Genomic DNA, 27,651 nt, shown 5'->3' on the forward strand with positions numbered 1-27,651 from the left:
ATGAGTTATGTTTAAAAAAATACTTTTATTTTATACAGTCAAAACCTGATATAACGACATTGAAGGGACCGTATAGTTGCCGACGTTATATCCGATTGTCGTTATATGCAATACAGTCATATACACAAGTACAGTAGTTACATATATGTATGTTTTATCATATGTAGTTATTTATCTAGTATAAGTGTAAGTTATAAATGTAAAAGAGTCAGATAAGACATAAAAATATTTATTACGAAAAATTAGAATACAAAATGTACTTAGCCTCTAGTTACGGGTTACAAAATTACACTACATCAGTCAGTCTCAAATATTGTTTGCATTTTACGTTTCATACTCCTCAAGGTATGAGTATCATCAATATCAAACTGTTCATTAAATGCAACAAATTTCGGAATATCATCGTCGTCCTCCGCTTGTGATAGAGAGAGAGAGACCTTTGAAACCTGCATGGCGAAAGCAGTTAGCTATAGTGGTCTGTGTGACCTTTTCCCAAGCTTCCGATATCATTGGAATTGAATCCAGAACAGAGAGAGTTTTAATGCTGTTATCAATATCAATATTCTGTATCATTTGTAACACTTGAAGTTTCCTGTATTGTGTTTTTAAACAATTGGTCTAAAATATGCAAGGTCAAATGGCCGCAAAGTGGGAGTAAGTAATAATATACAAAATATTTCTTCAATGCTTATCAATAAGATTTAAAATCGTTTGTATTATTTTGTTTTGAGCGGATCCGTTGGTCGTTATAGCCGATGAATATCGGTAAAGTTTCGTCGTTGTAAGCGATATGTCGCTGTATCCGATGTTGTTATAAGCGGTTTGTTTACTAAATAGTTTACTAGGAATTCGGACGGGACCATACAATCTGGCTGTAATAACCGATAGGTCGTTGTAAACGATGTCGTTATAAACAGTTTTGACTGTATTTCTTTATAAAGTTCACTTCTGTTTCGCAAAAATATTATAGTTAATTTAATAGTGTCCGACCGAAGGTCTATTTTTGGCCGAAGCCGAAGCCGATTAATCGGCTATCGCCACAACCTTCGGCCGAAGCCGAAGCCGAAGCCGAAGGTTTATATTCTCTCAGCACTCAGTAATTAATTTTGTTCAATATTGTCTACAAGCTACAATTAATATTAAAATCATTTCAAAACCTCAATATTAAAGGTTTATATATTGACTGTCTCATATAGAAGTTGATGATATATCATTGAGGTGGTTGGTTTAGAGATAAACTAGCTGTTGCCCGCGACTTCGTCCGCGTAAATTTCGAGTTGAATTTTAATCATACAGTCAGATACAGACAGACAAAAAATGTAAAAAAAAAATTCTCTATCCGTTTCAGTCAAAATATTAAATGTACAGAAAAAATATTTTTACCGTTTTATTATATGTAGTATTTTGATTTTCAGTTTTTTTACATAAAATACTCAAACAATACAAAAAAAATATATTTTTAATAATAAAAAATATCTTGTAATTGTTGGGATTCGAACTTGGACCGCCAACTTCACAGTCTCACGGGCTAACCACTGGACCATCGAAGCTGTTGCGTTGGTGTCGAAATTAAAGTAGACTACATACATATGGTCACGTCTTTATCCCTTGCGGGGTAGACAGAGCCAACAGACTTGAAAAGACTGAATGGCCACGTTCAGCTATTTGACTTAATGATAGAATTGAGATTCAAAAAGTGATAGGTTGCTCGCCCATCGCCTAAAAAAGAATCCCAAGTTTGTAAGCCCATCCCTTAGTCGCCTTTCACTTATATTTATATGTTATAGGTATAATGCCGTCGTATAATGATAAATGACTTTGAATTTTTAATTTCGTAACTTATTTGCCGGCATACTGATGCCTTGAGTTCATTCAAATGTCGATAACTTTTTTTTTTGTGAACCGATTTTGATGAAACAAACGAAAAGAAAAAATGAAAGTTTGAACTAAATCGGTTTAGTACTTTCGGAGATAATCGTGATCATACATACAGACAGACAGACAAGAAATTAAAAAAAATATTTTTGCTTTCTATTATTCATTCTAAGTGTCCCTCTATCCATTTCAGTCGAAAATACTAAATGTACAGACAAAATATTTTACTGTTTTATTATATGTATAGATAAAAGTTTGTGATTTACCTACTGGTAAAAATAATGATTTGATTTCTTACAAAAATACTCGTTTAAATACACGTACGGACTTGTTTTGATGCATGCAATCAGCAATGCGATATTTTGACAGTGACTCCCCGCCGCCTCATGACTTTCGTAACAGTTCGTTCAATCTCGACGGTCGCTCGGACCTTCGGCGAAACCTTCGGCTTCGGCCGGATTTTGGGCCGAAGCCGAATGTTTCGCCGAAGGTGGATTTTTTGGCCGAAGGTGGCCGAAGCCGAAGCCGAAGCCGAAGCTTCGGTCGGACACTATTTAAAATACAAATTTGTTAACGTGAATCTTGTCTGAGCCTTTGCCTTAAAGTTCTGATAATATTCATTAAGATCATTCTGCGTAGACTTTACATAGAAATAATATAGAGCACCGCCTTAAAGGTAGTTTTTATGATATTGGATTAAATTAAATATTTTAAATGAATGTAAAACAATTATGGCATTAAAATTTTAACTAAAAATCGCGTCATGCCTAATTTATATTACAGACCTTATCATCTCTATTATCCAGAGTATAAAAATATTAAACATATTTATTGAGGTAATTTTAAAACTCACACTGGCAATACTTTGTGACATACTCTAACCGCGCGCTTGGAAGATACTTTTATTTATTTATATTTTCACGATTTTTTAGTTTAGTTTCATATTAATGGGACCGAAAATCACCATAATAAAGTAGCATTATATTTATTTATGCAACATAATGGAAGTGACCCGGCATAGTGAGCAAATTCTTGCATAAATTTTTGTGCCTTGTCTTGCATTTGAGGTTTTTTGATCACAACTTGTTTATTACAGATTTCAAAGAAAGTTTGCCTTTAATACAGTCGTCTATAGAAAAAGCGGATTTTCTAGTGATAGACGCGGAATTTACAGGTCTATCAAAAGGTCGGGATGTGTCTTTATTTGACACTCCTGCTGAGTATTACACAAATATTTTGAACTCCAGTTCTGAGTTTCTTCTTACTCAGTATGGACTATGTGCTTTCTATTGGAACGCAGATAAGGAAGAATACATAAATGAAGCATACAACTTTTACATTTTCCCCCGTGGGAACTATGCCCTTGAGAAAATCTTTCTGTGTCAAAGTTCCAGTTTGGATTTCCTTGCCGCGCAAGGTTTTGATTTCAATAAATGGATAAAAGATGGTAAGTAGTTTTCTGCATTTTTAAAAACATACAAGGAATGCTACTATGCATTAACAAGAATTGTAATTTTCTATTTGTCGTAAAGTAAGTAATTGTTTAAACTTCAAACACTTGCCAATTTGATAGCAACATCACTTATAACCTCCACCTCACATAAATATTTAAATTCAATTTCCAGGTATATCATATGCCACAGAGCCCGTAGAGCAGTTTATGCGTAACAAAATAAAAGAAAAACAGACCAGTGACAATGAACGGCAGTACATCCCTATACCTGAGGAAAACAAGCAGCAGGTTGAGGAAATCTGGCATGTATTTCTTGTCAATTATTTAAAGCTGAAGAGTTTGTTTGTGCTTATCTCATGAACTACTGGTTTGAATTGAAAGATTCTTTTTGCATTGAACTGACCATTTATCGAGGAAGGCTTTAGGTTATATAACAACACACAACTATAAGGAGCAAAGATGAGATGGAAAATATGAAAAAAAAATGGGGAAATTATGCTTCCTTGAGGGCTTCAATAACTATTCCATGCAGATGAAGTTGCGGGCACAGCTAGTATTGAATAATAGGTTCATATGGGATGACCAAATCTCTCTCTTTCACCCCAACTTTGCCAGGAATTCAGATAGGTGAGAGTGCTTTGGAGCCTTGGTCTGCTTCTCCAAATCTCTCTCTTCTATACGAATTTCTGTTGGCATCCCCACGGCAGTTACTTTATTGTTTATTTTATATCTGTTTTCATGGAGAAAAACCTGCTAAAGAGCAGCTCAATAAAAAATCGGCTTAATCAGCTAAAATGTGTTTTCTCAGTTGATATTGTAATCTAAACGCCTTAACTCACTACCACCATTGCTAATAGCCCACATTAGCAATGGTGGTAGTGAGTTAAGGCGCTACTCCTGGTAGAGTACAGTCCTTGTTTTGGTTAGTTATTTCAGAACATCTACATACATATATTCACGTTTATTTCCCTTGCGGAGAAGACAGAGCCAACAGTCTTGAAAAGACTGCAAGGCCACATTCAGCTGTTTGGCTCAATAATAGAATTGAGATTCAAATACTGACAGGTTGCTAGCCCATCGCCTAAAAGAGGAATCCAAGTTTATATGCCTATGCCTTAGTCGCATCTTACGACATCCATGGGAACGAAATGGATTGGTTTTTTTTTTTTTATTGGTGCCGGGCACCACAAGGCACCTTGAATATCTGTTTTGACACTTATTTTCTTCACCAGCAAAAAAGTGAAGCAGTTCATACTAGAAAATGAACAGGAGGAGATGACAATAGACCGTTGCAACCCGTTCATCAGGCGGCTGCTATTCCAGGAGCTTGGGTTGAGGTTCAAAGACGAGGTGATGGTGGACGCTAAAGTCTTAGAAAATAAGGAAAGGTATGTTAAGTGTCGACTGAGAATTTATCTCAATACATATCTAGGATACAAGGTAACACTTATTGGCATTATTTAAGTACATACATATAATGTAAATAAAGTTGCTTGTTAAGTAAGTCAAGTTGTAAGTCAAGGCTTAGAATAGAATAGAATAGATTTATTTTCAAAATTGGATACAAGGTATCACTTATTGACGTCACATAACTTAAATCTAATTATAACTACTACCGCTTCCAAAGCGCATGTGTAGAAGAAGCGGCGGAACCAACTACACTGCAGCGTTTAATAGTCTAATTAATTTTTATTTCTATATTACAGAGTAATAGTTGTGACTAGGATAAAATCTGCTGATGACACAAACAACAAGCGTATGTTGAAGGAGCAGAAAGAGTGGGATGATTTGGAAGAAGCAGTCGGCTTCTCCAAGGTGGCTCGGATGATCAGTCAGTCAGTGAGTTTGTTCAATTGTTTTAATTGGTTATATTACATACATATATATATATATATATATATATATATATATATATATATATATATATATATATATATATATATATATATATATATATATATATATATATATATATCCCTTGCGGGGTAGACAGAGCCGACAGTCTAGAAAAGACCGAATGGCCACGTTCAGCTATTTGGCTCAATGATAGAATTGAGATTTAAATAATGACCGGTAGCTAGCGCATCGCCTAAAAAGAATCCCAAGTTTGTAAGCTCATCCCTTAGTCGCCTTTTACGACATCCATGGGAAAGAGCCTATTCTTATTTGTATTGGTGCCGGGAACCACACGGCACATAATTTTATTGGTTACATTACATACATACATACATATATTCACGTCTTTATCCCTTGCGGGGTGGACAGAGCCAAGCCAACAATCTTGAAAAGTCTGATTGGCCGCGTTCAGTTGTTTATCTTAATGGTAGTATTGATAGTGACAGGTTCCTAGGCCATCGCCTAAAAGGAGAATTTCAAGTTTATAAGCCTTTCCCTTAGTCGCCATTTACGTCATTAATTGAAAAGATATAGAGTGGTTCTATTCTTGTTTTCTGTTGGTGCCGGGAACCACAAGGCACTATTTAAACAGATTTTTTAATCATGTATTTATTCCTTGAATATGTTCACAATATACAAAGGTTTCAAGTATTCAAGCACAGTTTATATTTCAGGGCAAACTGGTTGTAGGTCACAACATGCTGCTGGATGTCCTTCACACGTTGAGTCATTTCTTCCAAGATTTACCATCAGATTACAATACGTTCAAAGAGTTTGCGCATTGCATGTTTCCGTGGTAAGTTTACTAGATCATCTCTGTGGTGCCAGTGCCTAGTAATTTAGTAGTTCTATACGCGGTTTGGAATTCATTAAGAAATAGATTTATTTTAGAAATGCGATACAAGGTTAATAACATTATTTTGGGTATAATTATATTTACAACCACTTCCAAAGCGCAGGTGCGGAAGAAGTGGCGAAACTAACTGCACTGTAGCATTTTCTCCGGAAGTCAATTAACAAATATAAACTAATCTAAACTTACGGTCTTATCTCTTATTCTATCTCTTCTATCTCTGTAGTTATCCGAAATGATAGAAAGAGACAAGACATGTTTCAAAATGTTCGTTCGCAAATTAGGCGACATGTCAAAATGGAAAGTGACTATTATCGGTCTGAATGTCAAACTTTTATCTGTATAAATGAGTAACGTATGAGAGTAAAATATGATAATTTATTTTTCAGAAATTACTGTGCAAAAGCAAGTTAGATACTAATAATAGCGGTTAAAAGTTTGTTTGTAAACTCTTTATTGCACACAAAAATAAAATAAATAAATTACAAAACAGTTATTGGATTTAGAAGAATATGTACAATGGCGGACTTATTCCAATTGAGATTTCTTCCAGTCAACCAAAACATAAAGAAAAGCCGATAATCAAAATGTATGCGTGATACATACATACATACATAAAATCACGCCTCTTTCCCAGAGGGGTAGGCAGAGACTAACTCTTTCCACTTGCCACGATCTCTGCATATTTCCTTCGCTTCATCCACATTCATAACTCTCTTCATGCAAGCACGGCGGTTTCGGGTAATTTTGACCTGACCCTTTACCAGGACCTTAATTTCGTCTAGGTCTTCCCACTCCGACATTTCCTTTATGCGTGATAATAATAAGTTATGTCATTAATCTTTAATTTGCAGTATATTAGACACAAAATATATGTCGAGCATGCCGCCGTTCAAGGATAAGGTGAATTCAAACGTTCTTCAACATCTTTATCAGTCGTTATCTGAGGAACCATTTTCGTTGCCCAAAATCGGTGAGTGTGAATCTTATGTCTTCTTTAGTCCTAGATTGCACCCCCACCATTCTGGAGAGGAGCCCGGGGTATGTCTTTGAACTTGAATTGGGTGACTAAGGTTTTTTAGACGAAGCGACTCCCATCTGATCTTCGCAACCTTTGCAGGTAAACCTAACCAGTATTTTAACAAACATGGTTGGGCAACCAATCAGGGCAAATCTGGTTGTCTAAATGTGTAGCATCCATTTGCCTGAATGTGCAGGTTTCCTAGTGAAGTTTTTTCGTGACTTTAAGATCCTCGGTTAGCATTAGCATTGGTTAGTAAGCTAATATACATAACTTCGAAAGCAAATCTGGTTGTCTAAATGTGTAGCATCCATTTGTCTGAATGTGCAGGTTTCCTAATGAAGTTTTCTCGTAACTTCAAGAGCATCGGTTATCATTAGCATTGGTTAGCAAAGTAATATACTTAACTTCGAAAATAGTCATTGTTATATACCTAATCGTGGTGGTATTTGAACCTGTGCCTTTTTCGCATTAAGTTTTTTAACCGAGCACCTTGAGACTTGAGAGCGTCGGTGCTCTCAAGGTGCTCAACTCAAAGTTACGCTTAGTGCGGACTAATTCAAGCTCAACTCTCAACGCTTAGTACGGGTAAAAACCGGTGAATTGTCAACAGTGTCGGAGCCCGGGCGCGGCTACTCGGGCGCCGACGACAAGCAGCACGAGGCGGGCTACGACGCGTTCGTGACGGGCGCGTGCCTGCTGGGGCTGCGCGCGCGCCTGCGCGGCGCCGGGCGCGCGCGCCGCGGGGACGCGCTGCTGGCGCCCTACGCCAACAAGCTGTACCTCGCCAGGACCGCGCGGCAGGACTCGCCTTACATCAACCTCGAGGGGGACGATCGTGAGTATTATTCCATAATAGTTTAAGGGATAGGCTTATAAAACTTGCGATTCTTCTTTTAGGCGATGGGCTAGCAACCTGTCACTATTTGAATCTCAATTCTATCATTAAGCCAAATAGCTGAACGTGGCCATTCAGTCTTCAAGACTGTTGGCTCTGCCTACCCCGCATGGGATATAGACGTGACCATATGTATGTATGTAGTTTCATCTAGAAATCTAGGTAGACTTATTGATGACTAGGTAGACGAACTGATTCGTGTTGGTACGCGTTCGGGCGTTGCCGCGATACGCACACATTAACACAATATGCTTGTATGCATGAAAAACGCTTTAGTTGGTATACCCGCTTTGGGCTCACCTCCCCTAGACCATAGTCCAGTGTGCTCGCAACGTCTGTGACCGGCAGAAATGGAAGCGAATCACTGAGAAAACAGTCCTCGGGAAAGAATACGACCCGTCGAACACCTCTCCGTGTACCTCGTCTGCGCAACCACGACCACTCTGACAAGAGTGTTCGACGAAAAAAAAGTTCCATCAAAAAACACTTAGGGGAAACATGTGACAATCAATCGTCCGCCTACCCTCATGAGAAACAGTAGCGTGATATAAAATTAAATTAAATATTTTATTCAGAAAATAGACTTTAGCAGGAACTTTATAACATCATTATACCTACTTCTTCTTCCAATCCCTGGTTCCGTTATGTCGAGTCAGGTCTCCTTACTTTTCTGCGCCAAGACGTTCGGTCTTAGGTTGTCGATTCTGGCAACTGGGCTTGCTTGGTATCCTTTTGGATATTTGACCTCGATGGCAGGCGGCCTCTTCCTCTTTTTTTGTTCTGGCAACCCTAGCGCAATTTTCACCACGTGGTCTTCTTCGCGTGTTTTCACATGGCCATACCAACGTAAGCGGTGTTCTGTCATTTTATTTGCGATTGGTGCAACTTTAAAGCTTCCCCGAATGTATCATTCCGAATTTTGTCCAGTCTGGTTACACCTCCCGCCCACCAAATCATCTTCATTTCACGTCATTGTACATTTCAATAAATTTAAGTTTTATCTATATCTATACTAATCTATACTAATATTATAAAGCTGAAGAGTTTGTTTGTTTGAACGCGCTAATCTCAGGAACTACTAGTTCGGATTGAAAAATTCTCTTTGCGTTGAATAGACCATTTATCGAGGAAGACTTTAGGCTATAAATCACGCTGCAACTATAAGGAGCAAAGAAATAATGGAATATGTGAAAAAAAAACGGGGAAAATTATTCACCCTTGAGGGCTTCAATGATGCCCAAAATAACAATACCACGCTGACAAAGTCGCGGGCACAGCTAGTCTAATATTTAGCATTTGTCAAGAAGCTGTAAGTTACAAACTACCTAATCAATTAACCCCCTTGTGGCTAGCGTCCTTTTTAAAGAACAGAACAGAGAGAAGAAATAGGAAATAGGACTCCGTCGTGTATGAATCTAGAGGGGATGAATGATGTGAAGGTTCTAGTTGATTGATTGTTATAAAATATATATTTTTGTCCCCAGCTGCACCTTCAAGAGAGCACGTGTTCCACATGACCTTCCCCAAGGAGTGGCAGAGGAACGACATCAACCAACTCTTCAGTCCATTTGGTAAAACTCTAATTTCTATTCATTCTTCTTCCACCTGGTTTAAGTCCAGTTAATATCCTCATCAGTCTAGAGAGGAGCCCGGGGTAGACCTTTGACCATGGATCTAGGATTGGGTGAGTCAGGTTTTTACACTAAACAAGTCCTATCTGACCTCCGCAACCTTTACACATCCGGTTCCCTGAATGTCTTTTACGATATTCATGAGAAAAACAATTAATTGTCTTATTCTAAAGTGACGGGAATCACATGGCCCCGGTCAAAGAAGTAAATATTTTGCAATATCTTTAATATGTCGTAAAAGGCGACCATGGGATAGGCTTATAAGTTTGGGATTCTTGTAGGCGATGGGCTAGCAACCTGTCACAAATTTTAATCTCAATTCCATCGTAAATAAAGCTGAGCGTGGCTTTTCAGTCTTCACGCCTGTGGGCTTTGTCTGCCCCGCAAGGGATATAGACATGACTATATGTATGTATGCATGTATTTTAATATAATGTATTTATTATGTTTGCAGGTCAAATAATAGTGCAATTTCTGGACGATACAAGCGCCTACGTGGCCCTAACTAATAGGAAGCGTTCGAGGGAGATGCTGAAGGCTCTGTCAGGTCATGAAAAAGTCACTTTGGTGCCGTTTTCCATCCACAAGAATCTGCAAAACAAGGTCCGTAATTTTTGCACCTGGAGACAAATAGATATATATTCTATAAAATCTACCTTCCTGCCAAATTTCATCTTTATTGGCTCAGTAGATTTCGAGATTTCGTGATTCCTAAGTGAGTGTTTTTCGCTTTTATTTATATAGATTACAATCAATCAACTAGTAACCTGTCACTATTTGAAACTCAATTCTATCATTAAGGCCAAAAAGCTGAACGTGGCCTATCAGTGTTTTTGCTTTCAAAGCTTTGTCCACCCCGCAAGGGATAAAGACGTGATTAACTGTATGTATATGCTGCAGTGTAGCTTGTTCCGCCGCTTCTTCTACACGTGCGCTTTGGAAGCGCTTGTAGTTATAATTAGATTTAAGTGATGTGACGTCAATAAGTGATACCTTGTATCCAATTTTGAAAATAAATCGGTTCAATTCTATTCTATATAGTAATTATAATATATCATTTATACCTACATATCGTTTTATGGGAGAAACGTAGGTAAATCGGTAATTGAGATATAGATATGCCTTCGTACTTATCAAGTGTGCTTTTCTGAGATCTGCGGCTTAGAAGAAGACTGTGTATAACGAAAAATCTCGTTTTCGTTCAAATAAAAAATAAAGGATCTCTAAGTAAAGTTATTTTTTTTTGTCCACAGACGGCAGACCACGCCCGGCCGCTGACCGCGAAGAAGACAGTGGTCATGTGCGTATTTATATTATTCCTACTGGTTGTAATGGCCGCCCCACACTTGTCCACTTATTACGATATATACTCCAAATACGCGTATTTCACCGTTTTCTCTGTGACGCTTTACGTGTGCCACATGAATTTGACGTCTTACAGCGAATTCTCTTGGAAGTTTTAGGAAGGTTTTATGTACTTTATTTTTTTTTTGTTCTTATATTTAAAAGTTAATTTTTGTCTGTGTGGCGTCCGCCTTTCATTTCTCTTGAAAAAAAAGGGGAAAAGAAATTAATAGTGATTTTAAGTTAATTATTTGCGTAAGTTCACCTTACGAATTTTACGAATTACAGCAAATTCTCTGCGTTGTTTTTAGAAGTATATTTTTTTTTTTATAGATTTTAGGTTTAATTAGGATTTTTATTTTTTAACTTTTTTCACGATCTCGTTTTTATGTCGTATTGTTTTAATATTAAGATATTTAAGGTTGTTTCTTCTATTTATTTTTTGATGATTTTTAGGTTATATTTTGCTCCGCCGTTAAATTCATTTACGTTTAAAAATTTCTAAGTTATTAGTTTGTTTTTACGTGAACGTCCATATTAATACGTCAATTTGGGCGAATCTCGATAATAATTAACGCGTATCTCGAGATATTACTTAATCGTTTAATACAAGTATACAGGTCGGATAAGGAATTGTATAACAACCATAGAGGGCTTATAGGTTTCTCGCAACACGGTTGCGTTAGACGTTTGGTTTGCCTTGGCTTAGGGATTTGAAAAGAAGAGGCCTTACCTATTCTAAACGCTAATTGCGTTTTAGCGGCAGCGCCTTAATTAAAGCATAATACAAATATAAGCATAATAGTTGATCTCAAGTGATTTAATCAAGTAAGTAGTTATTAACTATTAATTTTAGTTTTCTTTTAAAACTTAAGATAATTTTACTAAAAAATAATGTCAGTGACAGAATTTAAGATGTGAACTTATGAGGATAAAATGTTAACACAGAGTTAAAAAAAATTGTCAATTAGGAACATATTAAAATTAATTTCATAAAATGTTCTTGAGAGTTTTAAAAGTAATTAGAAATATGTTCAGCAGTCAAAAGATAATGTTTTACAGTGTTTATATCAATTTATTTATTATTTAATTTAGTTTATCTTAATTTAACATTTTAATATGTTGAGTACATATATATTGAAACTGGTAAAAATTTTCTATCATAAAATTCATTCAAACGTCTCCTAAGAGACATTTTGTAAACGTATTTTTTTAAACCAATTATTATAAGAAGTGATTTATGATAAGGTTGTGGGAACAATAAATATAATAAGTTTAAAAAAATATTTATATATAGAAATTATAATGATTGCTAGGCAAATATATTTCTATTCATAAGAAACTTACTTAATTTTTAATTCGACGGCATATTTTGGTTGTGTATTTGTATGTTTCCCAGGCACGCTCAGTGTCTCATAAAAGCGTTATTTCAATTATTATATTGGTGAAGCTCGATGTTCACAAAACCACCATTAGATAAGAATTTTGGCAGTATTTTTTACAATTTGCTTATTTGAAAAATGTCCTTTTATTATGAATACTGCCAAGCTTCTCCGGTCTTAGAAAAATAACCGAACATAAAAAGAACCAGTAAAAATATGTACATGATGTAGCTTTGAATTATACTGTCGAAAATTTAGCTTTTTTGGGCAATGATCTATATGAGAAACACCGAGAAAATATATAACGTACATACTTAGAGTTCTGTTTTTTTATATAAGTACTTAGTTGTTTTAATATATGAATGGTTAGTGCATTTATATGGCACTTTTCTTTTAATAACTGTACCGATTTTGATATTATTTTTGTTATTGATGTAGTAGGTATATAAGTTTTGAAAATAAATTTTACTTTAATTTATTTGTTTGTTTTTTTTTTATTATTTCAATGTATTGATATGTCTTTGACTGCTGAACATATTAACCTTTGCAACATTAATAATAAATTATAGTTATTGCCATAAATACTTCATTCAAAAAGAGGATTGGAGAGTTTTTATAAACTGTATAAAAATATTATCACAGTAATTTTTACCTACTCAGTAGTGCCTAGAGACGGCTGATGAGTTTCGGAGTAATCTGACATCTTTTACGGTTGTTATGGCAAAGGCATAGATGTCGCCACAAGCGTGTGCAATATATATTGAAACATACATATAACGTTTAACTATTTGAATCTCAATTCTATCATTAAGCCAAATAGCTGAACGTGGCCATTCAGTCTATTCGAGACTGTTGGCTCTGTCTACCCCGCAAGGGATATAGACGTGACCATATGTATGTATGTTAGTGTCCGACCGAAGGTCTATTTTTGGCCGAAGCCGAAGCCGAAGCCGAAGGTTTATATTCTCTCAGCACTCAGTACTTAATTTTGTTCAATATTGTCTACAAGGTACAATTAATATTAAAATCATTTCAAAACCTCAATATTGAAGGTTTATATATTGACTGTCTCATATAGAAGTTGATGATATATCATAGAGGTGGTTGGTTTAGAGATAAACTAGCTGTTGCCCGCGACTTCGTCCGCGTAAATGTCGAGTTGAATTTTAATCATACAGTCAGATACAGACAGACAAAAAATGTAAAAAAAAATTCTCTATCCGTTTCAGTCAAAATATTAAATGGACAGAAAAAATATTTTTACCGTTTTATTGTATGTAGTATTTTGATTTTCAGTTTTTTTACATAAAATACTCAAACAATACAAGAAAAAATATTTTTAATAATAAAAAATATCTTGTAATTGTTGGGATTCGAACTTGGACCGCCAACTTCACAGTCTCACGGGCTAACCACTGGACCATCGAAGCCGTTGCGTTGGTGTCGAAATTAAAGTAGACTACATACATATGGTCACGTCTTTATCCCTTGCGGGGTAGACAGAGCCAACAGACTTGAAAAGTCTGAATGGCCACGTTCAGCTATTTGACTTAATGATAGAATTGAGATTCAAAAAGTGATAGGTTGCTCGCCCATCGCCTAAAAAAGAATCCCAAGTTTGTAAGCCCATCCCTTAGTCGCCTTTCACTTATATTTATATGTTATAGGTATAATGCCGTCGTATAATGATAAATGACTTTGAATTTTTAATTTCGCAACTTATTTGCAGGCATACTGATGCCTTGAGTTCATTCAAATGTCGATAACTTTTTTTTGTGAACCGATTTTGATGAAACAAACTTTAAATGTTATTCTGAGTTAAAACAAAGCAATTGGTGAAAGTTTGAAGTAAATCGGTTTAGTACTTTCGGAGATAATCGTGATCATACATACAGACAGACAGACAAGAAATTAAAAAAAATATATTTTTGCTTTCTATTATTCATTCTAAGTGTCCCTCTATCCATTTCAGTCGAAAATACTAAATGTACCTACAGACAAAATATTTTTACTGTTTTATTATATGTATAGATAAAAGTTTGTGATTTACCTACTGGTAAAAATAATGATTTGATTTCTTACAAAAACACTCGTTTAAATACACGTACGGACTTGTTTTGATGCATGCAATCAGCAATGTGATATTTTGACAGTGACTCCCCGCCGCCTCATGACTTTCGTAACAGTTCGTTCAATCTCGACGGTCGCTCGGACCTTCGGCGAAACCTTCGGCTTCGGCCGGATTTTGGGCCGAAGCCGAATGTTTCGCCGAAGGTGGATTTTTTGGCCGAAGGTGGCCGAAGCCGAAGCCGAAGCCGAAGCTTCGGTCGGACACTAATGTATGTACATATAACGTCACTACTGTTTCCCATAGTGGTAGGCAGAGACTATGGATTGATACTTGCTACAGTTCTTACAGATTTCTCTGGCTACCTCTTATAATATCTTGTGATTAGCGGGGTTATTGAGGAACGGTAAATAAGGCATTTATATCTGCCCTGTCTGACTTTTTCTGAGGATAACCTTAAATAAAGCAGAAGAAGGGAGATAAGACGATGTGATAAAAAGTACGGAGATGAACATAAGGAAATTTTTAAGAAGGAATGTCGCGGGCGGAATCTAGTACATACATTTTAAACTTAAAATAATGTGTGGTACACAAGGGAGAAACCTGCTTGTGCAACTTTTGTAGGTGCATAGGTTAATCTGTGGTTTAATCCGTATTTTATAGAATGCAAATTGTGTAAAACAATTGATTAGGTGAGTATTGGAATAGTTTCAGTGTTGTAACGCGGCTGGGTTTCGAACCGCCATTGTGATGCTGCGGATCGTGAGAAGATATCTGTAGGGTGACAAATGGTCTTGATACTTGCGCGGGAAAATATGATTTACGTACTTCTTATATTATAAACTTTTGCCCGGGTATTCACCCTTACATACACAACAAACAAACATACATAAAATCACCCTTCCAGAAGAAAAAACTAACAACCTAATACAATTTCATAAATGGTCTACCGGTTTAGCGTGAAAGTGTTACAAATAAATAATTAACAGACTTAGGAAGGAATATGTACAGTAAGGTAAATTTTGGACTCCGAGCGCTGATTGAAGCTGAAGATAACCGCTAATGATGCAAACGAAAAAGGCTTTTAGAGAGATACAAATGTTGCGACTAACTAAATTTAACATCTTCAAAATTCCACGCAAAGACTTTAAGTGGCTTGGTAACAAATTTGAAAAGCTAAGCTTGTTATACCGCCCAGATGGGAGATCTATTTCCTCACTCACCTCACATCTCTTTAGAAATAAATCGCATGCTCCTAACACTAACCTTACCAACTACATTTAATGTCCATTCATTATAGTGTAAAGTTTGACAAACGACCTACTTAAAAATATAAATTCCCTGTCCCCAACAAAACATATAGCATGGCCGCTGTAGTCGGTAGCTCGGACAATGGCGCGTGGATAGCGGCGACCCCCCGACCTCGCGTGCGCGCTTCCGCCATCTTGCATTTTAATGCGCCCGCGCATTTGCATACCGCGGACAAGTGAGATGATATTTTATTCTCATTTAGTATGAATTACCTCGATTTGTTTCATTGGAGTTATTCAAAACTGAAAATTGAAAGAACCATGAATTGCACGTGTTTTGAAGTGTGTCTGTTACAAAATCCTGATGACGTTGCCTGGTATGATATGCCAGCTAATGATCTCAATATGAAAAAGACCAGGCAAATGGGGAGAAATATACAAAATCTTCCATCCTGGAACATAGAAATTTGATCGTGGTTTCTTGTAAAAAACTGGAATTCAGCGAAAGTCTTTATTCTACACCGTATGGTGGCCCTACAGATAATCCAATTTAAAGTTTGTGAGTTTAATGTCACCGTTTCATTTATCGCACAGCACACGGCTTTTCTTCCCATAACAAATGCTATACCGTCGCTTCCTAAAGTCCAGAAATTACACAAAATCATAAAACAAACAGTACGATTATGGCCTGTACAATGTTCTCGAAATTTACGCTACCCTGTGGGTGTAATGGGCACCGCAATTTACATACCCTCCGCGTAGTCCCGATGGCAGCGATTCCTCCCACGCGTTCCTATCGGGACTATAATCGTCTATTCGCACCTAGGAGTATCGAAACATATGGAGAAGACAATGCCATGGATTCCATGGTTTTTTTTATCACCCTGGGTTTTAGTGCACTGTGTCTGGGCAAAGGCGTCCAATTTCTAATTTCAAAAAAGTATAACCCTAGTTAAATTTTGTCATGCATTGAAAATGATGTCGATGTCAGCCTCCATATCCTCTTCAAAAAGTAAAAAAAAAAATACTTGGCACGACATTAAGAGAAGACATTATGCACTCTAGGTACAGGACCAAAGGTTATTCTTTAAAAACGAACAGTGCGAATCGATATCTACGATTACGATATAACTAACGATTTTAATCTTTGGCAGAGTAAGAAATTACATAAAATCGATGGAAAAAAATCCATATTTACTAGGCAATTAGATTTCTTCACTTCTCGTGCCTTTTACTTTGAAACGCGTGATGTGCGTTAAAAATTACTTTTATCTAGATTTTTAAAATAAAAAAAAAAATCTAGAGCAATTTTTTGTAAAATTTAATTTCATAATGAGTCATTTCTATTGGTTTATTGTAAGGCTAGAGAAGAAAAAGAGGCAATATTTTGTTATCATTTATAGCGTCCGCTCCATAATATTGTGAACTCCATGATTCGCACTGTTTCCTTTTTGTTCGATTGAATTGTTTCATGTTAATGCTTATGGCAAGCGACGTAGCGACCGAATTATATGGAAAGCTTGATTTATGAGAATAGCGAATATTTGCAAAATAATGCAAAATTCTATCATTTTTATGTGTAACTTAAGTCGTATATTTATTCATCAATTCTCTAAACAAAAACATTCTATATAAGAAACTCCAATACTTCCAATGGTATAGTTTTAAAATGATGACTTCGATCACTCAAAATAGGTTACCTTATTTTTTTTCCCTTTGCAAAAATCTACAAAATCCTCAAAATGACAGACGTAAATTACACGAACCTCATTAACTCCGTCGTGCATATCATATCTATAGCAAAAATATCTCCGCCATCACTGAGCCATTTCGCAACCCACAGAGTATAAATCGTCCCTTTGATGTACCACACTCCATGGTAACCCAATATTGGTGACGCGTGGTCACGACTCGCGTACGTCGGTGTCGGCAGCATAAACATCGTCTGAGACAATGTGGCTGATCCTCGCTTTTCATCGCTCGTGCCGATGGTATCTGATGGCGGGAGCGCGCACCGCTTAGAATTGTTAACTGTAGAAGAGGCAGAGTTTTTTATGCTAGAGTGGAATGTGAGCTCTTCATGTGGAGGCAGTAAGAGACAATGATAGTACTAAACCACCTTTTATAATATAATAAGATGAACGATATATTTGCAGAAGATATTTTTTGAAATTGCAATACTTTGTGGCCAACATTTATCTTTTAATTTAAAATGAATAGCTCTTCTGTTCGTTGTGTACTCTATGCTGTGCACGCGCCACTCAATCAGAGCAGCACTAGCGATAGTGGTTGGTATTAACGTGTCAATAAGTTCTTTAAAAACAAATATTAAACGTTTTTCTCATTTCAAATAAGTGGCTAGAATTTAAATTTTTTTTCCTCAGTTCCATACTCAGTGGCCAGTTTTTCTCTTTGACATCATCTGCTCATTGTATACTCTATGCTGCGCACGCGCCACAATCCAGGGCGGCACTCGCGATAGTGCTTGGTATTTCCGCGCCTAGATTTAGGAGGTCGTGACGCCGCAACGGTGTAAATGCGGCGCGAATGTTTTCGGCTGACGATGCTTCGTGCAGTTGACCTCTTTAGTTGAGTATTGTTGTGAATAAACTGCAACTGTTGTCGGTGACACCAGTAACTAAGTGTAGTTATTGCATTATCATTATGTATGTCTATGCCCCAGTTTGAGCCTCTATGTGTTTTAACGCCCATACTCTTGAAATTAGCTTATTTATAGCAACAACAAAAAATGTTTCTTAGAAGTTTGTCTGTGGTAGGTACTTTTTCAATGGTATTGCTGAATTATTTTTTTTAATATAATCGAAATCAAACGTACCTATTGTTTGTATGAACGTGAAATTATATTGTATGAAACTTTAACTTATAATGGGAAGTAAACAGCAAAGTTGAATGTTGAACCAATTAAGTGCCGGTAAATTTAGGAACAAAGAAATCGTAATACAAATACAGAGCTCCCATGACACATAACGATAATCTACATATAATTTGGGACTTGATTCCTGAAGTCTTTGGATGTTCTTCATAGAAAATATATCATTTTCGCTGGTAAATATAACAACGCACGCGTAACTTCTGTTCATTAGCACAAAAATGGCCAAACGTCTATCTTTTCACCGCATAAACGTCGCAATGGCAACATTCCAGCAAATATAACACCTAGTTCTCGTTCATTAGCACAAAAAGCGCTGAGCACGCAACATATCTCAGCGCTTCAGGAATGAACGTATATCCAGTTAAGAAGGCGCCATGACAAACGAGCGCCATTTCGATGTTCTGTCGCGTCGGGTTAACACTAGTCGAGATATATAATATACTAGCTGTGCCCGCAACTTCGTCCGCGTGGAATTGTTATTTTGGGCATCATTGAAGCCCTCAAGAAACCCGTTTCTTTCACATTTAACATTATTTCTTTGCTCCTTATAGTTGCAGCGTGATGTTATATAGCCTAAAGCCTTCCTTGATAAATGGTGTATTCGACGCATAAAGATTTTTTCAATTCGAACCAGTAGTTCCTGAGATTAGCGCGTTCAAACAAACAAACAAACTCTTCAGCTTTATAATATTAGTATAGATATCGTTTTGTTAGTTTGTCGGTGTAAAGACATAGAAATATTAATAGTACTTATGAACGGACGGATAGCAAAAAATATCTTTAACCAGATAGATCACTAGAGAGTCGGTGGTGGAACGGTTAAGGTTTCAGAATAAAACAGCGTGATCCGCAGGGTGGCAGAGGTTCAAACCCCATGGCCATACACAAATGGATCTTTTCTGAGTTATGTGTTAGTTTAACTGCTAACCGAACATGTTTTTACACTAAATTACTCCCGTCTGATCTCCGAAACCTTTGTAGGGATTTCAACCTACAATGGATCGTGTTTTCACTTTACCGTTAGATTATGGTTTAGTAATCAATGTTACGTATGTATTACTCAGAAAATAAATGAATCTATGCCACCCTTTGCTTCATGATTTTTAATTCGGACACTTTAACTGTACGACCACCGTCGCTTGCTTCAAGCTTAAATTTATGCTACACTCCTACCAAACTAATCGGTAACGGGCGAGATAGTACAAAAGACGCATACGCATTCGGGAGCGGCCGTTTTATACGGCGACGTGATACTAATGGTTGCGCCCGGCGTCGCCCATGATTTATCGACCCCACACCACCGTTTAACGAGTGTGTATAACTTTTAGTGGCGGTATGTTAAGATTGCGTCGTATTCGTACCTGAGGTAGCTATAGAGTTTGTGCGTTCAAGAGTGTCTGTGGTCAGGTTCCGAAAAATTTTGGGACCAGGTTCAAATCCTACCGCGACCAACCAACGTATTAATAATTCCTCTCTGATGTTCTTTATGTTGAGGTAAAATGTCGTGAGGAAACTTTAGGTGTCCAGATAACCGTGATTTAGTGATCCAATAAGGGACATTCTCAAACCAGGATCGTCGTTAGAGGTGCAATTGAGGCTCCTCTCCAAAACCATGAGTATTTAATCGGGACTAACGCTGTATTGAAATCGCTTAGAACAGCTGATGCAATTCACGCAATTAAAAGTGCAACAGACATAGGTCACGTCCACACTGCAAACGGGGAATCTGATCGATTCGCACATCGACTAACGTCCGATCGACATCGACTCGAGTCGGAATCGCTCACAGTCGCCGGCTGTCATCGTCAGGCACCTAACGGGGTGTGTGACAGACTATATTCGCTTTGCGGCGCCGCCGAGATCCTATCTAAAGGGCTCATTAAGTAATGGCATCGGAGCGACGCGTCCGGGGCAAATTGTGTACATTTCTAGCTCGTGTGTTAGGGGTTTTACGTGTAGCGTGTCATTCAGTGTCACTTAGTATCTCTAATACTTTCTATTCGGCACGTGTAATAGTTTCTGTACTGAATAGCTTTGCCTTTTTTAGATTTAGTCGATCAGGTTTGGCAGAGAAAAATATAAATTTTATTCTTCGAATGGTGGTATTTGGATAATGGGACATATTGAGACTAATCTCTCTAAGAAATCTCCAATTTCAAAATGTATATTATTTAATTCTTAAGTAGCCTTATTCTTTGTATATGCATTGGAAAGCGACTGATACATCGAACTTTAAAGGTTCGTGTAGTCATTTTCTTTTTAGGTCAGCCTTTGCTAAGACAATATTAAAATATAGAATCCCAACCGCCGAAGAGCGAGATAAACAAGGGTGTTAAGCGGTAACAATGTAAATTAAATAGCGCGCTTGTTGCGCACGCGCACGCGACGAGCGATGTGTCGGGCATGGCCGATTAGCGCGCGACACCGGGGTTTTATGGATTTTATTTTTTTAAGAAGCACAAATAGTTATTTTCAACCGAATTATCTAAAAGGAATCTTGAAACATTGGGAGCTGGAATAGCTAATTAGCAGAGAGAATAGATGAAAATTTGGGTGGCGTCTTTATTTTTAGACATAAGTATTAGGGTAATTATGGGGTAATATTTGTGGGGTATAGAGTCACGCAAAGTGTCACTTACTCTTATCATTCTCACCACTCTGAAAAGGAGCCCGGGGTATGCCTTTGACCAATTGATCTTGGATTGGGTGAGTCAGGTTTTTACACAAAGTGACACCTGTCTGACCCCCGCATCTTTTGCAGGGGAACCTGACCCGTATTGGATCGATCATGGTTACACATCTAGTTGGCTGAATGTGCAAGTTACCTCACGATGTTTTCTCTCGCCGTAAGAGCATCGGTTAGTATTCAAACTATCGTACAAAACTTCGAAAATAATCATTAGTACAAAGCTGGGGTGGGATTCGAACCTGTGCCTTTTTGGGCGACACGCATTTTAACTGGACACCTTACCGATTCGACCATCGACGCTCTAAAAAACTTACCTAACTAGCTTGTCGAACTATAAATACTGGTAGCGATTTACAGGCTCATCGTAAACGCTTGCTAGGTCGTTGCGTATCGTGTTACAGTTACAAGACAAGCCATTTTGTCTTTCAAGCTTAGACTTTGCCACGAAACGCGCTTGTTGCGTGAAATAATGGGACGAGTAAACGTTATCCCATTTGTAAGAGGGTTTCTCGTGAACTTATTTATCAAGGACTTTAGATCTTTCTCGTAAATATACTAAAGTTTGTTAGTTTTAACTAACTAAGTTGTTGGCTTTAGCCAACGCTTGAGATCCTCGGCAGTTAGGAGAGATGAAGACGTAACTGGAATCGAAGCTTGGATGATGATTTAGGAGGAGGATGGTGACTAAATTTTCTTTCATTGCAAGTTTGGCAGGTGAAATTAGCAAGAGATAGTGACTTTGGTAAGGATCTGAGGATTCTATGGCTTTGAGCGTGTGTTGGTATTTTTATTTAGTATAATTGCGGTATCAGGAATCATTTTCCTATTGGTGCCGGGAAGGTACTCTTAGCCTAAATCGAAAATAGTAGAATAAAATGCAATTTTACTCCAGCAAACAGTTTGAGTCTACCCTTTTATGGAAAAGGAGGTGAAGCTGTAAATAATAATGTTTTAAGTTTGTCTGTATGTCAGCGGAGGTGACTGATATGAATGAGCTTTCTCGAACTAGGAATGTTTGACGTGTCCATTATGCCGCTCATCAGAAAACAACTGGCCGAGTGGATCCGCGGCATAAGACTGACATCATTGTTGAGTTCATTACAGTACAGTTATTTTTTGTCTTGACATATAGTTATTTTGCCTGCGTTTTGGGTATGTCTGTATTAAATCCGAATAAGTCCCTACATAAACTTAAAGTTAACTCAAGACTAAGTGTTTTCGATTTATTTATATTTAAACACTAGGCACATTTTCAGAATAAATTTATTAAATACAAAACAAAAATATAAAGAACGAAAAATTTAATTATCCCACCTTCAATGGCTTCAAGACAAGTTAAATAGGCATCGCATAGTTTGTATGCGGGAGAGCAAAAATGTGTTTTAGAATTTTACTCAAAAAGTCGTACGATTTCATAAAATAAATTTGCTAAAAAAATGTGGCTAGAGTTAAATATAAAACAAATTGAAAAAAACAACCCGGATCTCCTTCTTCTGTATTTGTCTTAGTTACATCCTCACATTTCAGGAGAGGAGCCTGGGGTGGATCTAGGGGGTGGATCGACTATGACCGTACCATATTGTAAATACATGGTAAACGTGCCAATCAATGTTCACGGATTGCACAAACGCGCTAAACACAAAGCGATGCGATGTTGCGCAAACAAACTGATCGAATCAATTGATTTATCTAACTAGATTAACCATTATGCTATTTCATTTCGGCTCCTTATAAAGAAGGAGTCGTGCGTGTATATCCGTAGTGCCCCTTTTGGGAACTGTACGAAGGTAATATGCTCGTGAAATTGTCGGACGGATTTCGCTCTGACAAGGCTTATGTGTCAAAATCTGATGAAATTTGGTGATCTACAAGAAATAATTTAACAAAATGAAAATGATCACTTACGTAATATCCCGTATTTAGCGGATACCGAACTTGAAGTCAACACATCTGATAATGCAATCGGGAATATATATTGATTATAATTCTGGTGTCAGTCCCGGCTGCGTCCTCATCTCGCTGCAGAGATCTGTCTTCGTCCACAATCTTGGATTAAGAAATGTTATAAGAATAGAATAGATTTATTTTCAAAATTGGATACAAGGTATCACTTATTGACGTCACATCACTTAAATCTAATTATAATTACTACCGCTTCCAAAGCGCATGTGTAGAAGAAGCGGCGGAACAAACTACACTGCAGCATTTTCATCGGACGTCAATATACAAATATAGATCTCTTAAACCTAAATCATGGACGAATACACATTGTCTACATTAAAAAATGAATGAATGTAGAACTAGTTGAATATAAATAAGTATAATAAATATGACTTATATAATTCCGTTCGTAAAAAGCGCTTTATAATAACATTGTTAATGAAATTAACAATATATCGGCCAATGAGAATGTAAAGTCTATTTTTCTTATTCTTCATTAATGTTTTTTTAACACCCGTAGTCCAACTCTTGCGTCGCCAACCGCGTCAGTTGCAAGCGTCTCTTTGTCGCACGGTTCGCCAAGGGGGCTCTCTGTTGTGGCGGGAACATAGCTTATTAGCGGTCCCTGGGCAAAAACCACAAGTTACAAGTCAATCAGCGCTGCTTTGAGGAGTGTCATCCCGGTAGGCGCGCCGGGCGCCTTTTATGGATGAACCCTGATAAATAGCGCGCGCATTTCGCAACAAATGACGGGTTTAATTGTCATATACAGGGAAAAAGTTTGCGTCTATGGTGTTTTTTGCGGAAGGATTTACTCTGTAGTAAGTTTTTAGTATTTAATTTCACTCGCGAAGTCAACAAAATGTGCCATACGATATTTGGATTGCCGACATGAAGAAAATAAAATACGCTGTTCTTTGTTCTAGCACAGCGTATTTTATTTTTTATATCAAACTTTAAGGAGCTAGACGTGACCTTTGTATATGTGACGATTTGACAATAAAGTAAATGAGATTTCTTATTAAAAAAATTTAAATGGTAAAAAGAATTAAGGAATAAAAAGTTGACGTGTGCGCAACCGACAAACATCTTGTAAGAACAATATAAATCCCATTTCCCTACAACCTTTAAAATAAACAGTGGCGTATTTACTTGTATTTAAAAAAAGACCGGATCGTGACCGTGTCCGGTAATTTGACACCGGAGTGTGTCGCCGGACAGGTGAATGTGGCGTTCGCGCACGTCCAATTAAACGGCGAGGATTTAAGTTCGAAACTTGAACGCGGATTTACAATTTGTCCCAATTAGAAGTGTCGATGCGCTGAGTTGTTGGATTCTCTTTGAAACAAGAAGGGGTTTAGTAGAAAGAGAAAAAGTAGATTTTAGGATAGAATAGATTTATTTTCAAAATTGGATACAAGGTATCACTTATTGACGTCACATCACTTAAATCTGATTATTTCTACTACCGCTTCCAAAGCGCATGTGTAGAAGAAGCGGCGGAACAAACTACACTGCAGCTACTGCAATGTAGATGTGGATTTAATTTTTAACTGAATTAAAAAAAGGAGGACGTTTTTAACCTTTTTTTTCAACTGAGTGTAGTGTTTATGAAGTCGGTTCAATTTTATATATAGATTCAATAAGAGATTTTTCGATTAATGTTAAACTAAACTCTGTCGTGATTTGGAAGATAAAGTTATGCTTTTACTTTTTAACAGCCTTTCAAATGTCAAAGTCAAAGTCAAAGTCAAAGTCAACACCATGAATGTTGACTAATAAGATACTGACTAACCTCTAATGGAAAATGTTCCATCTCTGTCTGACTTCTGAGTAGTTTCTAAGATCCATTGTGTTTTTTTTTTATATAAACAATAATATTCGAATGTTTTGTTTCAGGCGTAACTCAAATTCTACAGTCAGACATGGTAAACTATGCTCATTTATTGATTTAATTTAACAGATTAACTTTTTGTCGTGACCACGTCTTATAATTCGATTGATCCGGCTGCACGCACGAAAAAACATGACTCATGCGGCGTTACTCCGCTCTGAGGCGTTCCATGTAAGGCTTGAAGTGCAAGCGAGAGCGCGGAACGAGCGAGAAAGAGGCACAATCGGCCTTCGCGTTCGGCAGAGTATACCTCCTTCTCTATATACATACAAATCTATTAAACATAAGAAATTAAAATTTTCTTTTGAAAAATGCTACCATTCCATCAGTATTTTCTTAAGACGTTGTCACGTTCATCTATCGTCAGTAAACCGACTTTACAGACAACCGATTTTTTTAACGAAATGAAACATATATACGTTGTATGTTATAATAATAACTTATAAGCAAGGCTTTTTTAAATAGGTTTAACTTCGGTCAAAATAGGTACCTACTTATATAACTGGTATTAACCCGGCACGTAGGTACATACCTAATGCATGCATCAAAAATAATGTCAGAGCAAAATTTGGTTAGCAATGTTGCCAGTTCAATTTGAAAATGTTGCCAATAATAAAAATTTTCTTCGTAGATTCCACAGAGGAGAAGAAGACGGGGTCATGTCAGGCTTCACCAGTAATGCCTACACCTGTTCCAAGACCTGTAAACAATTTTACAGTTAAGGTAAGGTTTGTTTACATTTTACTCTAAGATAAATATATACTTAATTTAGGGTAAATAGAATTTTACCAACAGTCATCAAAAGACTGAAATCCCAGCGGCTGGGTTTAATGATAGAATTGAGATTCAAATAGTGACAGGTTGCTAGCCTATCGCCTAAAAGAGGAATTTCATGTATATAAGCCCTATCATAAATGTTATATTGTACTTACACACATACATACATATAAACACGTCTATATCCCTTGCGGGGTAGACAGAGCCAATAGTCTAAAAAATACTGATAGGCTAATTTCAGCTGTTTGGGTAACTGATAGAAATTGAGATTCATATAAACTGACAGGTTGCTAGCCTGTCGCCTAAAGAAACCTCAAGAAATACCAAGTTTATAAGCCTATCCGTTAGTCGCCTTATACGACATCCATGGGAAAGAGATGGAGTAGTCCTATCCTTTTTTCTATTGGTGCCGGGAACCACACAGCACCAATTAATAAAATAATAATATTTATATTAATTATTTAAACTAATATAATACCATTTTTCTGTAGTTGAACGAGCCGGTCGAGCCTTCCACGAACAAGAGTAGAACTCGCCCCACTTCCGCTCCCATTTCCAAAGAGAAAGAGAAGCATAAATTAGCAGATTCACCTTTAGAGGTTTGTGACATTTTATACACTTAAAAAATATAGTTGCAGCGTATATGGTCTATTCAACGAAAAAAGAATTTTTCAATTCGAACCAGTAGTTCCTGAGATTAGCGCGTTCAAACAAACAAATTCTTCAGCTTTATAATATTAGTATAGATAACATTATTGATGGTATTATTGCTTTCAGGTGGAAGAAACACAACCTGTTACAAAAAAGACAAGGTTACGAACGAACTCCGCTTCCAATGACAAGGAGAAATGGAAGATTGAAGAAATTAGCCAAGACAATAAAGAGGTGAATATTTTTAATATAACATAACATATAAATCACATCTATATCCCTTGCGGGGTAGTCAGAGCCAGTAGTTATCAAAACACTGAAAGGCCAAGCTCAGCTGCTTGGCTTAATAACAGAATTGATTCCAGCAGTGATAGGAGATAGTGAAATTATTTTAATAAGACTAAGCAAAAATGAAAATTATTTGAAATAATAAAAAAAATTGAATGGAACTTTTTCAAATCGAATCATTACCAAATTATACGAATACTCTTTATATTTTTAAAATTACAAAAAGTGATTGTGTCTAACAGGTCGACAAAGTTGAGGAGAGCGGTTGGTCCAAACAGACCAAGGCGCAGGCGCAGGTGGAGGCAGTGTTCGCGGGCTCGCCGCGGACGGTCGCCGTGTTCAAAGAGAGCGACAGTTGGCTTTAAGCAATAAAATGTTGACTTTGACCAAAATTTGTTTTATTCCCCTTTAATAAATCATTTTGAATGAACTCTAATGATCCCATATAAGTTAGTTCTGTCTTCTAGTAAGCCTATACAAAATCATGGGAATCTCAATAAAGTATGTTTGTTTGTTTGTATTGCAAGTATAAAGAAATATTACAAATGACAAAACGAGGCATTGTATTTAGAAGAAATTGTCTTGTTTGTTTGTTTGTAATATCTTTATTGCATAGAAATTTACACAGTAACAAGAAAATAGTACAAAGTTATAAAATTGTCAATGGTGGACTTATCCGAATCGGGATTACTTGGATTATTGTTATTTCGATTTCAATAAAAAGTCTGTTTATTTATATTGCTTCCTTGTACAAAGATCGTTTTGTGTGAAAATATTAACAATTTGAGAACTACGACAGGCGCTGTAGATAAAGGACTATTCTTGAATATCTTCCTTTATTTCAAAA

At 36.8% G+C, this 27,651-nt stretch overlaps 1 protein-coding gene across 1 annotated transcript; it reads left to right on the forward strand.

Moving 5' to 3' along the window:
- Positions 1 to 2,739: 2,739 nt before the first annotated feature.
- On the forward strand, positions 2,740 to 27,185 carry LOC106142676 (poly(A)-specific ribonuclease PARN). Its single transcript, XM_060946749.1, has 16 exons — positions 2,740 to 2,895; positions 2,972 to 3,322; positions 3,501 to 3,627; positions 4,558 to 4,716; positions 5,035 to 5,167; positions 5,899 to 6,020; positions 6,932 to 7,050; positions 7,712 to 7,936; positions 9,481 to 9,567; positions 10,082 to 10,230; positions 10,881 to 10,927; positions 25,094 to 25,122; positions 25,720 to 25,811; positions 26,357 to 26,464; positions 26,643 to 26,750; positions 27,047 to 27,185. Exons 1-16 carry the CDS (start codon positions 2,877 to 2,879, stop codon positions 27,167 to 27,169), a joined length of 1,998 nt encoding a protein of 665 aa, XP_060802732.1. The 5' UTR covers positions 2,740 to 2,876; the 3' UTR covers positions 27,170 to 27,185.
- The last annotated feature ends 466 nt before the right edge of the window (positions 27,186 to 27,651 follow it).

This window comes from Amyelois transitella, chromosome 12 (genome assembly GCF_032362555.1).
Source record: "Amyelois transitella isolate CPQ chromosome 12, ilAmyTran1.1, whole genome shotgun sequence".
NCBI lineage: Eukaryota > Metazoa > Arthropoda > Insecta > Lepidoptera > Pyralidae > Amyelois > Amyelois transitella.